This window comes from Siphateles boraxobius, unplaced genomic scaffold (genome assembly GCF_051911475.1).
Source record: "Siphateles boraxobius isolate OS27281-9 unplaced genomic scaffold, OSU_SipBor_1 35, whole genome shotgun sequence".
Taxonomy (NCBI): domain Eukaryota; kingdom Metazoa; phylum Chordata; class Actinopteri; order Cypriniformes; family Leuciscidae; genus Siphateles; species Siphateles boraxobius.
In genome coordinates, this window is record NW_027508975.1 from 425,001 (window position 1) to 440,000 (window position 15,000).

The following is a 15,000-nucleotide window of genomic DNA, read 5'->3' on the forward strand; positions in this document are numbered from 1 at the left end:
TGTGTGTGTGTGTGTGTGCGTGTGTGTGTGTGTGTGTGCGCGTAAATGAGAGTGTGTGTGTGTCTGTGTGTGTGTGTCTGTGTGTATGTGTGTGTGCGTGAGTGAGTGTGTGTGTCTGTGTGTATGTGTGTGTGCGTGAGTGAGAGTGTGTGTGTGTGTGTGTGTGTGCGTGAGTGAGTGTGTGTCTGTGTGTGTGTGTGTCTGTGCGCGCGTAAATGAGAGTGTGTGTGAGTGTGAGTGTGTGTGTGTGTGTGTATCTGTGTGTGTGTTGTATATAATTCCCTCCCCTCAACATCTCATCCGTGTTTAATTGAGTCCTTCTCACACATTGTGTGTATGTGTGTGTGCGTGAGTGAGAATGTGTGAGTGTGTGTGTCTGTGTGTGTGTGTGTGTGTGTGTGTGTGTGTGCGCGTAAATGAGAGTGTGTGTGTGTGTCTGTGTGTAATGTGTGTGTGCGTGAGTGAGTGTGTGTGTGTCTGTGTGTATGTGTGTGTGCGTGAGTGAGAGTGTGTGTGTGTGTGTGTGTGTGTGTGTGTGTGTGTGTGTGTGTGTGTGTGCATGAGTGAGTGTGTGTGTGTGTGCGTGAGTGAGTGTGTGTCTGTGTGTGTGTGTGTCTGTGCGCGCGTAAATGAGAGTGTGTGTGTGTGTGTGTGTGTGTGAGTGTGTGTGTGTGTTATATATAATTCCCTCCCCTCAACATCTCATCCGTGTTTAATTGAGTCCTTCCCACTCGTTCCTGCAGGATCTTCTGGACTCTGAAACTCTTCAGTGTCTCGACTTTCAGCGCTAAACCTCATCAATCCTGGAGTGTGTGTCTGTCAGGAATCTCGGGTTAATTATCCGGCTGCTGTTTTTAGTGTGTTTGCGACTCTCGCCCCACTGGAAGCTGTTCTACTGACTCCGTGTGTGTGTTCCTTTGACTCAGAGTGTGTGTGTTTCTCTGAGCTGAATTAAAGAAAGCTCACGCTCACGACACACTCAAAGGCCAAGCAGTGGCATTCAGTCAGCAGGCCGTCGTTACAGGGATACTTCACCTAAGAATGGCATTTTATCATTATTTACACACCATCATGTTGTTCCAAACCTGTGTGATTTCTGTACAATGAATAACTGAAGCATTTAAGCTTAAAAAATGTCTTAAAAGCTCCATAAAAATGGTAAGTCAGTAACGGCTATCAAGTGAAACTGAATCACTGATGATCATTGAGTCGAGCGTAAGAACCAGATCGTTTGTAATTTAAACTTTTTGACTCATTTGACCAATCCACTGACGTCAGGATGTGATAACTCTGTCAGGTGTCAGTTCTGCTGATAACTCCTCATCACTACGACACACACCTTACGGCATTGGTCCTGGCTTTTGTTCACACAGGGACTGATCCCGGCATCAATCCTGGGACGTGTTTGCGTTCACACACAAGACACTTTAGCAATTTTTACGGCAATTTCCCGGGATCAACGCACGGTGTGAAAGGAGCTCGAGTGAAACGCTTCTGGAACAAGATCAAATGTGGGCGGGGCTTGATTTTGTCTGTGGGGAGTTGATTGGATGGTTGTGGTTTGCTATTGGCTGATCTCATGTGAGTGACAGGTTGCCCCGCCCACATCCTCAGAGAAGTGAAGAGATGAAGTTATTCTGATTCAAGATTGTGCAGAGTAACGATGTGCATGGATAAATCATTTATGATCAAAATCGCAATATTCGATTAAAAAAAACAAGAATTGTCAATTTTGATTTCATGGTGCCTGTAAAAAGCGTAAGTCTGATGTGCTCTGCATGATTGTTTTGTGTTGCGCAGCCGGGAACGGTGAAGCTGTCGAAGCCAGTGGCTCTGTGGACTCAGCAGGACGTGTGTAAGTGGCTGAAGAAACACTGTCCCAATCAACACCAGGTGTACAGCGACTCCTTCAAGCTGCACGACATCACCGGTAAAGACACACACTCTCTCACTCATACACACACTCACTCACTCAATCACATTTAAATTCTTTATTTGAATAAAAAGATAAGCATATATCATGGCATAATCCTAATTTGACAAAAAGATGTACAACAGCAGCCCATGTCTCAGTCCATTATGCACATGTAAGGGTGAAGGTGGCACCGACGCCTCCATATGTAGAGGCTACCAATCACTGCTGATACAGAGCAATATCTTATCAGTTTGTTGGCCTTGTTCTTATATAGTCTGCAAATCTCTTACACACAACTGCACATGGCCTTTAGGCAGAGCAGCCATTACGGATATGTGTGATCGTCTCTCTTTGCCGGCTGTGATGTTGCAGGCAAAGCGGCTCGTGTGCAGATGGAACCCATGTTGCTAAGTTGGACTTACTCACACACACACATACTCTCACTCATACACTCTCTCACACACACACACACACACACACACACACACACACACACACACACACACACACACACACACACACACACACACACACACACACACACACACACACACATACTCTCACTCATACACTCTCACACACACACACACACACACACACACACACACACACACACACACACACACACACACACAGTCACTCACTCACTCACTCACTCACTCACACACACACACACACACACACACACACACACACCTGTCAGTCTGATCATGATATTCTCCAAGGTCAAATACCCTCAGTTCTCTCACACACACAGTTCTCTCACACACACAGTTCTCACACACACACAGTTCTCACACACACAGTTCTCTCACACACACAGTTCTCACACACACACAGTTCTCACACACACAGTTCTCTCACACACACAGTTCTCACACACACAAAGTTCTCACACACACACAGTTCTCACACACACACAGTTCTCACACACACACAGTTCTCACACACACAGTTTTCACACACACAATTTTCACACAGACAGCTCTCACACACACACAGTTCTCACACACACACAGTTCTCACACACAGTTTTCACACAGACAGCTCTCACACACACACAGTTCTCACACACACACAGCTCTCACACACACGGAGACATTCATGATGACACTGCCATTAATTACTACCAGCTCCGCAGAGATGATTTCAGTCTGATGTTTATTAGCTCAGGTGTGTGTGTGTGTGTGTGTGTGTGTGTGTGTGTGTGTGTGTGTGTGTGTGTGTGTGTGTGTGTGTGTGTGTGTGTGTGTGTGTGTGTGTGTGTGTGTGTGTGTGTGTGTGTGTGTGTGTGTGTGTGTGTGTGTGTGTGTGTGTGTGTGTGTGTGTGTGTGTGTGTGTGTGTGTGTGTGTGTGTGACCTACAGTAACTCCTAGTGATGGATGACTGTACCACAGTTTTTCATGTTGTATTGTGTTTTAATGTGTTTCTACTTCAAGAAGCGTTACAGAGATAAATTGCTTGCATTGTGCAGCCTTCAAATTCTAATATTTACCCCTACAGCATTAAATCATATATTATATTATATTACATCATATTATATTATAATAATATAGTACCTTAATGATACTTAAATAACAATATATATATATATATATGTATGTATGTATGTGTGTGTGTGTGTGTCTGTGTGTGTGTATTTAATTTTTTTTTGTTTTTGTTTATATTTTCTGTTTTTATTTTAAATTCAGTTAAAGTTTTAGTAATTTTGCTGTTTAAATGTTAATATAGTTTTTATTCATTTTTATTTCAGTTTTTTTAGTTTTTTACTACATCAAGTTTAACTTAATAAAAATGGGAAATGTTTGCAATTAGCTGAAATAAACTTTTTTTAAATATATTTCAATTGACAAACTTTAGTTAGTTCTATAGTAACCCCGATTATATGTACGTGTGTGTGTGTCTGTGTGTGTATATATATATATACATTAGTTATTATTTTAATTATTTAATCTTTTGACAACCATATCACTTATTTCTAATTCTATAAAAAATAAAATGTTGGCTAGCTGAAATTTGTATTTGGGAATCACTGATCAATATGAGCCTGATATTTCTAAGATGTCCTTCTTACCAAAGTCAGAGATCGTCCAAAGTCAAAGTTTGAAGTCAAATAAATCATGGATTGATTTTCTCTGCTTTATTTATAACCGTGATGTTCTCTGCAGTTTAATAACACACAGCGCTGATGAACTTGTGGTGATTTATCAGCTGATCTCAGTCATCGGGAGTAATGCTGGCTAAAGCAAAGCTTTCTGAATTGTTCTGGTTCGACCGGGAGGATTGTGAATGCAGTTTGAGTGAAGGTAATGCAAGATCCAATTATCCATAATTTATGAATAAAATATGCAAGCTGCTCGATTTGATGATCCAGTATTAATTAACCGGAATCTGTTCATAAACATCAGGCCTTGCCAATTAGAGACACAAAGCAATTTGCATTCATCTCTGGTCAAACCATGCGTAGCGTAACACGTTTCACCGTAGTAAACCGAGATGGATCAGAGCCAGATCCAGACAACAGTGCTAAAAACAAACTGGCTTGTGCAAATCATATCATACGAGTGCTACACTTATGCTAAAACCACTTATTTTATTATCTTCAGATTAAACCTTACACCTGAGTTCTATTTTTAATTTATATTTCAATTTATTTTAAATATGGCTGATTTTCATCATGCAATCTTTTTAGCTGTTTAGCTGATTTTTTAATTGTTTCAAAGGGATTTTTTTTTAAATCTCAATGGATGTGCAGATATATGAATAATATATAATTAGTCTATTCTCTGTTGTAATTATTATTTAAAAGTTTTAGTAATTTTGCTGTGTTTTTTTACATAGTTTTCGTTTTTTAATATTTCCATATTTTTATAAATTATTTCAGTTTTAGTTTTGGTTATTTTTAGTTTTAATATGCAATTATATGAAGCCTCTGGAACTGGTATTGATTTATGAATAATCAGATCTCATTTTAGAGTTATTCGACCTGAAATTCAGAAGGATTTGCAAACTCTTTCATACAGTATCAATCCAGACAGCCACAAATACAGCCTTAAGATGCACATAATTACTTAATTATTTACCACTAAGTGTAAGATAAACCTTTCATCGCCGATATACGACTGTAGAGATTCTCCGTCACCGTCTCCCAAACCGCTCCGAGAGTTTGACTGGAACACCGAGCTGTCATTAAAACTGCATTAAAGCATATTAAGGCATAATTAGATATTAGTCCCTAATCTGCAGTAATTACTAAGACAGAGGCAGCGAGTGCTTTGGTAAATGAGTTAAGCACATATTTGTGATAGCGTAGGTGTAATCAGGGGAGAAGGTGCACTCGTTCTGTGTAATATACAGAAGATAAGAGAGACTGACTGAAGCGCAGCTCCTCTGTCGGATACAATGAAACTCTGGGCTGGATTTCAAAGAGACGTCAATCCCATGAGCCTCAGCACAGGAGGGTTATGAAAACGCAACCATTAATGCCTGTTAAGTAGCCAGCTGTTGTTTGACATAATAGATTACTGGATATTAATTCATGAACTGTTGCGCCAGTGCTCTTTTTTTCTAAACAAATCGCACGCAAATCGTTAAAAACAAGCACACAAGGTCTGTTATAAGACTTTGAATGCCAGTTGTGTGATAACATTAATAACCTCTTTCGGTTGTGGAAAAAAATGCTGGGTATTTATCAAGTCTTTTAATTTTTTGCATTATAACAGATCAGTTAAATCAGAATTATTGCATTTATGTTGCCGTTGTTGTTGTTTGTTTTGTTTTTCAATCAATGTAATAATAATAATTGTGCCCTTGGCTTGATTTACTGAAGAATATGTACTGTGAAAACAGATAGTAGTGCGGTGCAAATGCATTAGACCTCATTAATATATTTTAATTTAATTAGTGCATAGAAAGCCACTGTAGACAGCGCTTGGATTGAGAAAAACACAATGATTGTGTTTTTCGAGTATCTTCGCTAGCATATAGTTTTAAATAAGTTATATGAAGTTTTAAATTAATGTTAAGAGTTGAGAAAATGTGTGTCAGCTCTTAAAGTGACAGAAGCCTATTAAATCTGCTGCTGTTTGTCATTGAGGATAATCAAAGAACAAATAAAGAAGAGAAAATAACCCACTGCTCTCTTGACTGAGTAACTTTTGTAGCTTTAATAAGGATTAATCTATGCATAATTTATGCATTGAAGAGTGAAGTGTTTGATATAATTATTGGCTAGAATTGAGAAAAAAATCAATTTCATAGAGACATCAGTATCAGTATTGGGGTATAGGTGATGCCTTCTTTCATAAAAAAAATATGCCATTAAACAAATATTTAAAATATAGGCTACAGTCTTTATGTTGTTTCTACATTAATTTAGAGATTTAATGTGAAATAATAAAAAACGTTAATGTCAGGTGCGATTAAAGTTGCAGTAGGGAGTTTTGAGAAAATGTTGACTTAGCCTGAAAATTTGAACAAGCACAACTTACAGGTCCAACCCCCTTGCTCTCTGCTGCGCTACAGCTCCTCCCTCCACAGCTCCTCCCTCCACAGCTCCTCCCTCCACAGCTCCTCCCCTACACCTCCTCCCTCCACAGCTCCTCCCTCCACAGCTCCTCCCTCCACAGCTCCTCCCCCACACCTCCTCCCTCCACAGCTCCTCCCTCCACAGCTCCTCCCTCCACAGCCCCTCCCCCCACAGCTCCTCCCTCCACAGCTCCTCCCTCCACAGCTCCTCCCCCACAGCTCCTCCCTCCACAGCTCCTCCCCCACAGCTCCTCCCCCACAGCTCCTCCCCCACAGCTCCTCCATCCACAGCTCCTCATCCACAGCTCCTCCCCCACAGCTCCTCCCCCCACAGCTCCTCCCCCCACAGCTCCTCCCTCCACAGCTCCTCCCTCCACAGCTCCTCCCTCCACACCTCCTCCCTCCACAGCTCCTCCCTCCACAGCTCCTCCCCCACACCTCCTCCCTCCACAGCTCCTCCTCCACAGCTCCTCCCTCCACAGCTCCTCTCTCCACAGCTCCTCCCTCCACAGCTCCTCCCCCACAGCTCCTCCCTCCACAGCTCCTCCCTCCACAGCTCCTCCCTCCACAGCTCCTCCCCCACAGCTCCTCCCCCACAGCTCCTCCCTCCACAGCTCCTCCCTCCACAGCTCCTCCCCCAGAGCTCCTCCCTCCACAGCTCCTCCCACTCCTCCCACAGCTCCTCCCCCACAGCTCCTCCCTCCACAGCTCCTCCCCCCACAGCTCCTCCCCCACAGCTCCTCCCCCACAGCTCCTCCCTCCACAGCTCCTCCCTCCACAGCTCCTCCCTCCACAGCTCCTCCCTCCACAGCTCCTCCCCCACAGCTCCTCCCTCCACAGCTCCTCCCTCCACAGCTCCTCCCCCACAGCTCCTCCCTCCACAGCTCCTCCCCCACAGCTCCTCCCCCACAGCTCCTCCCCCACAGCTCCTCCCTCCACAGCTCCTCCCTCCACAGCTCCTCCCCCCACAGCTCCTCCCTCCACAGCTCCTCCCTCCACAGCTCCTCCCCCCACAGCTCCTCCCTCCACAGCTCCTCCCCCCACAGCTCCTCCCTCCACAGCTCCTCCCCCACAGCTCCTCCCCCACAGCTCCTCCCTCCACAGCTCCTCATCCACAGCTCCTCATCCACAGCTCCTCCCCCACAGCTCCTCCCTCCACAGCTCCTCCCCCCACAGCTCCTCCCTCCACAGCTCCTTCCTCCACAGCTCCTCCCTCCACAGCTCCTCCCCCCACAGCTCCTCCCTCCACAGCTCCTCCCCCCACAGCTCCTCCCTCCACAGCTCCTCCCTCCACAGCTCCTCCCTCCACAGCTCCTCCCCCAACAGCTCCTCCCCCACAGCTCCTCCCTCCACAGCTCCTCCCCCAAAGCTCCTCCCCCAACAGCTCCTCCCTCTACAGCTCCTCCCACACAGCGGAGCCTGCAGGCTAGTAAGCAGGACCACCGATGACGGTGGATTATAAACAGTTATGGAACATTCACTAATAGGGACAAAACATCAACAATATGCTTTACATTGACTATGGCCTTCCCATACTTTGACTACAAACTTGGTCCTCAAATCATTATGTATTCTGCAATACATGTAACTTTATAACATTGCACTCTTTCTATAAGTTATAGCTACTAAGATAACGTTAAAGGATTAGTTCACTTTTAAAAAAACTTTTGCTGATAATTTACTCACCCCCATGTCATCCAAGATGTCCATGTCTTTCTTTCTTCAGTCGAAAAGAAATTAAGGTTTTTGATGAAAACATTCCAGGCTTTTTCTCCATATAATGGACTTCAACAGGACACAAACGTTTCAAGGACCAAATGACAGTTTCAGTGCAGCTTCAAAGGGCTTTAAACGATACCAGACGATGAATAAGGAATTTCAAAAAATAAATAAAAAACTTTAAGTTTTATAAGCACAAATGCTGGCCTTGCTCTGTTCTGTGATGCACATTCGTGACTCTCCTGTTCGAACTCGTTCATCAAAATGAACAAATCTTTTTTCGAGTCACATTTCGTTCGTTGAATGAACGAAATGACTCCGAAAAAGACTCGTTCAAAATGAACAAATCTTTTTTCGAAATGACTCAAAAAAAGATTTGTTCATTTGGATGAACGCGTTCGAACAGGAGAGTCACGAACGACGGTACGCGCTCGCGCTATGCAAGAGAGGGGTGATCAGCGCGTACACGAGCGTGATTGACACTGCTAAGACATTCCTCCTGGCTCTGATTGGTTGTTTCTGACCGGGAGCGGTGTATTTCTGCAAATGGCAATAGGACCACAGGGAGGAGCCAGAGGAGCTTGATTTTTTCACAGATTATCTGTCTCATATTCTACTGTCAGGACATAATGACAGTTTTAACAAATATTTGTTTACAAAAGTTACCTACTGGAGCTTTAATTGTGATAAATTACAGAAAAATGTGCAATTAATTAGTTATTTTTTTAATCGATTGACAGCACTAAATTTAATTAATATTTAATATATTATTAATACATTTAGATTTTTTTTTATTAACTAGATCAATAATTGTTAAAAATGTATGTATAATTAATAAATTATAATAAATAAAATGGTGTTTTAGGCATATTTTTAGGCAGTTTAGGAGTGTCGGTTATTTGTGGCACATTTAAAAGTCATGTAAATAAGCACATTGAAATATTGCATTTGAGCAGGAAAAACTGAATTGGGCACTTTGACTTACGGTGTGAATATTGCAGATACGGTTTTATTTACAACTTTAAAAAATCAGAACTTTTTGCAATAAAATACTATTTCAGTTTTTCCATTTCACAATTTCACGTTTAATTCACTGTCTTTTTGTCTTTGTAAGTGTTTGAGAAATTGACTAGCAATTTCTGAGTGAAAATTGCTTCTGCACATTTTTTCCCCAGTGCAAGTGTCCATTTCTGAACCCAGTTTCACAGCAATGATGAACGATGCCAGTGTTGGGTCTGGTGTGGGAACTGGTGGCAGATCTTCAGATCTAAGTCCTGCTGTTTCATGATCATTGGCTCACTCTCTGTGGTTTTAACAGAAAGAAAGGAAAGTTTGACAGGCTGACAGATAAACGAGTCCAGCTGGGATGTTAGTAATCTGGCTGTCCTGGTGTTTCCACATGTGCTGGTCAGTCAGTGTACGTGTGTGTGTGTGCAGTTCTGGCTCTCGGTCCAGAGAATACTGGGTGTGTGAGACATTGGGTTTATTTATTGGACTTTAATAAGAGTTATAAACAACTCATGTAAAGGAGAGTCCCATCAGGCAGCACACTGGTGGTCTTTGCGTAGTTTATGGGCTTTTTTATGAACTTTTATCGTTCAGCTGACATTTTCATCAGAGCGAATTTATATATATATAATTTTTAGTTTCATTTTGAAAATTACATGCAGTAAAATGGGGCATCTTATGTTTGTTGAAATGCCTCTTTCTTTTTTTTTTAAGATATTAATAGATCTTAAGAAGGCCATATTATGACCTTGATGTTGTTTTCAGGCTCTACTAGAACAGGTTTTCCTGCTTGAATGTTGATTATTTTCCTCATTCTCCATTGTTGCGGCTCCTCTCTTCCCAGTCTGTCAGTAACGCTCTGTTTACTTCCTGTCTCTATGAAGCCCCTCCTTCTGAAAAGCACACTGTGCTCTGATTGGTCGGCTGGAGCAGTGTGTTGTGATTGGTCGAGCGCTTCGAGTGTGTTTGGGAAATGTCCCGCCCCTTACCATAACCGCCAGTTTAACACACTACTAACTAACTCAACCAGGCCCCGCCCCTTTATTCTGCATATGAATTATAAAAATGAGGAATATTGTGACGTGTTCGTTCCCGGAAGAAACTCAAGACTGCAATGGAGGCGTTTCAGGAGTTCAAAAACACTGACACTGATATAGAAGATAACTATGCTCATGGAAAATAGGTCATCTATAAAGATTCACATGAATGAAACGCATATTCAGCCGAAACACATGAATAACTGCAATGATGTTTTCCACAAAACATTCCCAGCAAGGATCGGATCAAAGGACCCGAACTACTCATCGACCTGACGCGACGCCCTCTATAAACACACAATCTCATCTGGAAACTGCATGTAATGACGTCTGCTCAATAGCAACTGCAATTGTTTCATATTTTATGCACCCTTTGCTTGATTATTTATTTGATACTTTCCACAGTTTTTGGTTTGCTGTCCGGTGCCGGATGACGCTGTGAATAAAAGAAAACCTTAAGGCAGCCTGTTCTCACTATGATTGATAATTATAAAAATATCTATATTAAAATCCACATCAATGTACAATATCATTCTGTTTTTTTTAATAAGTATGCTGCTGCTTTAAATGGATTTTGATTGGCTGTTAATGTTTCTATTGTTCACCAGCTGGAAACAATAATTCCAATGATATCGTTTCTGTGTGCCGTTATCATTATAGTTGTGGTTTGGACTGTGCTATTCTTTTATATTTTTAGAACTGTATTGTTATAGTCAGCATGTGAACGGGAAAAGTAGCATACAGCACTGATAAAATCTTTATTCAAACGTTATTAAATATTTCATATTTAAAATATTAAAACAATATATACAAAAATAAAACTATATTTTAATGGTTGCATCAAACTTGTAGCGTTATTAGAAACATATCTACTCCGGACATCACTTTCTAATCAAAAATTGCATTCATTAGAACTGACATTAAAGTCCCTGTAAAGTCAAAATTAAGTATGTGTTCTGAGTTTGTCATATCACAGAAAAATATGTTATTAGCCACCTAGCCAAATTTGAATGATAAAAAAAAGCTGGCAAGTACATAAAATAAGCTATAAAAATCTTGAAAAAATTAGCAGTAGTCTCTGCTCTCAAACGCTGGGGGCGTGTCCGCTGGCTGCGCTGAAACCACGCCCACTCGCGGTAAAGCTGCCGTTGCCACACTCAACTGTCACCCGCTACAGCCAGAATGGATGCTCCTAGCAGCTTATTAGGTTAATTATAACATAAGCACACAAGGCAACTTACACATTCATTGGTGGGCACGCACTGCCGATGATGGCACCAGTTGTTGGCGCGACGGGAGGATGAAGGTCAAGGCGGGAGATAATCGGTTCGGCCCCATTCACCAGTAACAGCGGATTATCAGTGAATCCCAGTTGTCTCCGACGAAAGTTTATAAAACTATCCCGTGTAAAATAATCACTACAGAGGCGGGTTTTGGCGGTGATCCTCAGCTCTCCATCAAGCTGGCTCGTCACATAATTAATCCACCTCTTCTTGATGTGATCGTTTTTAGGAAATTTAAATAAGGACACCGATCTGTTTTGTACATGATCGCATCCAGGTAGTACACATTTCCGTGACAAAGACATAGCTAACTAGCGAACTGTACGCTGTAGTAACAAATAATAATACTGACAGTAACTCGCGATTGAGCGCCAAACTGATGTGAATCACATGATCACAATGTGTTAGTGGAGCGGCCAGCCTCAGGGGCTCTAGTGCTTCATCAAGTAGGGGCGTGTCAAGGAGCTCAGGGCCCCAGTGCGTCATCGAGCCCCGTTTTAGACCCGCCCAAAAAATCAGGAAAATAGCAATGGTGAAAAACTGTTTAACGGTCTAACTCCACAATTCAGTACTTCACAGTTCACAATCTTTGTAATTTGTTATAGCAATAAATTTCTAAAATTTATAATGTGTTTAGAGTTTTTTTTTTTTTAATTGCCTTTACAGGGACTTTAAACATGCAATTAAAGGGATAGTTCACCCAAAAAATAACCTGTCAGTAATTACTCACCCTCATGTTGTTCCAACAAGACTTTCGTTCATCTTCAGAACACAAATTACTTCTGCTTCTGGGTCGTACGTCAGAACGTAGGCTCACTATTGGCCAGCATCACAAGCATCACACACATGACGAGCGTCGGCCAATAGTGAGCCTACTTTCTGACGTACCACCCAGAAGCGCTGCGCTGTTACACTACGTGAACTCACTCAAGGCCCACAGAGAAGGAAATGAATAGTTTAAAGTCGTTATTTTTGTGTTTGCACACAAAAAGTATTCCCGTCAACTGATAAACTTATGGTTGAGCCACTGTAGTCACCTGGACTATTTTAAGTCAAGTCAAGTCACCTTTATATATTTATTAGCGCTTTTTACAATACAGATTGTTTCAAAGCAGCTTTACAGAGATAACAGTAAAATAATGTTGTAATAATATTGTTAAATATAAAATTAAATTTCCACAACTAAGCAAGCCTAAAAGCCAATGGCGAAAAGGTGAAAAAAATGTGAAAAGGCGACAGTGAAGGAACCAAAAAGTGACAGAATGGAGAAAAAAAACCTTGGGAGAAACCGGACTCAGTCGCTCAGTTCTCCTCTAGCCAACAAACTAACAGTCTATGATTATGATTCAGGCAGCATTACAGGTCAGAAGTCAGATTGGTTCGGAACATTATATTATGCAGTTCATCTGGCTGAAGATCGGTCATCATGCACGTATGGAGACGAAGTTGTTGAGGATCAGTGCCAATGGCTGTCGTGTCGATGAGGCATTCACAGGGGAGAGTCTAGTGGACACAGGCTCTGCTGACACTTCAGGGACTTGTAGTCGTGTCCAGGCGCAGGTCCACCATCTGATCTGGATACGGCCCAGGTCCGGCTGATTACATCATGCGTTGTGGTCATGTCCGGGCGCAGGTCCACCATCTGATCTGGATACGGCCCGGATCCGGCTGATTACATCATGCATTGTGGTCATGTCCAGGCACAGGTCCACCATCTGATCTGGATACGGCCCGGATCCGGCTGATTACTTCATGTGTTGTGCTCATGTCCAGGCGCAGGTCCACCATCTGATCTGGATACGGCCCAGGTCCGGATGATTACATCATGCGTTGTGGTCATGCCCAGGCGCAGGTCCACCATCTGATCTGGATACGGCCCAGGTCCGGCTGATTACATCATTCGTTGTGGTCATGTGCGGGCGCAGGTCCACCATCTGATCTGGATACAGCCTGGATAAGGCCCGGATCCGGCTGATTACATCATGCGTTGTTGTCACGTCCAGGCTCAGGTCCACCATCTGATCTGGATACGGCCCGGATCCGGCTGATTACATCATGCGTTCCCAGACAGCAATAGTGTCGGCCTTGATCCGGCCCACATCTGGATCATGTGGAATCCACGTGTACCAGATGTGGGCCGGATCTGGGCCGACACTATGTTGCTGTCTGGGTTGTGGTCATGGCCAGGCTCAGGTCCACCATCTGATCTGGATACGGCCCAGGTCCGCCTGATTACATCATGCGTTGTGGTCATGTCCAGGCGCAGGTCCACCATCTGATCTGGATACGGCCCAGGTCCGGCTGATTACATCATGCGTTGTGGTCATGTCCAGGCGCAGGTCCACCATCTGATCTGGATACGGCCCAGGTCCGGCTGATTAAATCATGCGTTGTGGTCATGTCCGGGCGCAGGTCCACCATCTGATCTCGATACGGCCCGGCTCCGGCTGATTACAGTTGACCTCGGAATAAACAGAAAGACTAAAATTAGCGTAGATGCCATTCTTTTTAGGATGTAGCGAGTACATTAAACATTGTCTTTACTGACTTTCTGGGCCGGCAAGTTTCGATCCCATAGAAGCCTATGGAGGAGTGATCCAGCTCTCAGATTTAATCAAAAATATCTTAATTTGTTTTCCGAAGATGAACGAAAGTCTTACGGGGTTGGAACAACATGAGAGTGAGTAATTGAGAATTTTCATTTTTGGGTGAACTAACCCTTTAAGGATTTTGTCCCTCAACAGAATTTTGCCGTAATAACAAAAGGGTCAGTAAAGTCAAGTCAGTAATTTCGTAATAATCTGCTAAATCCTGTCACATCGCAGCCCTGGAGCTCAGGAGTGAAGGGCTTCCGGCAGCAGTCGTGTGTGTTTGGGATTCAGCTGGATGTCTTCAGTTTCAGCTCTCTGTGTCCACGGTGATTTCCTCGAGCGAGATGATGAGGAATGAGCATCTGAAATTATGAGGTTTGAGCATCTGAAATTGCAGTGTTCCGGAGGGATGCAATTCACAGTCATCAGATCAATTTTCAGTATTCTGTGGAGAAGGATGGAGAAGAAAGATCGGATTGAATTGTGGTGATGTTGGAGGATAACATGATGTGCCCTGAATGAAACTAGTACAATTTTTGAGTTTTGAAGGATTCTGAAGGGAAAGGAGGGGGTTAGTCTTCTAATGGCCACATTAACAATTAATAATTCGACTGTGATCACTCGCTCCACTAGCGTTTTAGAGCTGTTATAAGTGATAAAGAGGTAATTGTTGAGTTCTGATGGATGTAGAGGTGAGTGGTTTGCATATTAAGCAGACGACTCACACAACTGACGCTTTTTTGGATGATGATGATGTATAATGATCATCTTGATAATGCTGTAGATTTATATTCAGGGTAAGTGGAGGCCTGCGGCAAATCAGTGGATTTTGCTCTAGTATCTTTCCAAACGTGCATGTCATGTGGAAAGACATGATCTCGATGCTCATTCATAATGATTTGTCTCAGTTCTTGTTGTTT

General features: G+C 42.8%; 1 protein-coding gene across 2 annotated transcripts in view; it reads left to right on the forward strand.

Moving 5' to 3' along the window:
• samd12 (sterile alpha motif domain containing 12) overlaps positions 1 to 15,000 on the forward strand; it is a 122,550-nt gene that overhangs the window by 30,007 nt on the left and 77,543 nt on the right. For both annotated transcript variants that reach the window (XM_077195746.1, XM_077195745.1), the window contains exon 3: positions 1,801 to 1,930. In XM_077195746.1, coding sequence (XP_077051861.1) covers positions 1,801 to 1,930 — 130 coding nt within the window. The remainder of the gene's footprint in view (positions 1 to 1,800; positions 1,931 to 15,000) is intronic.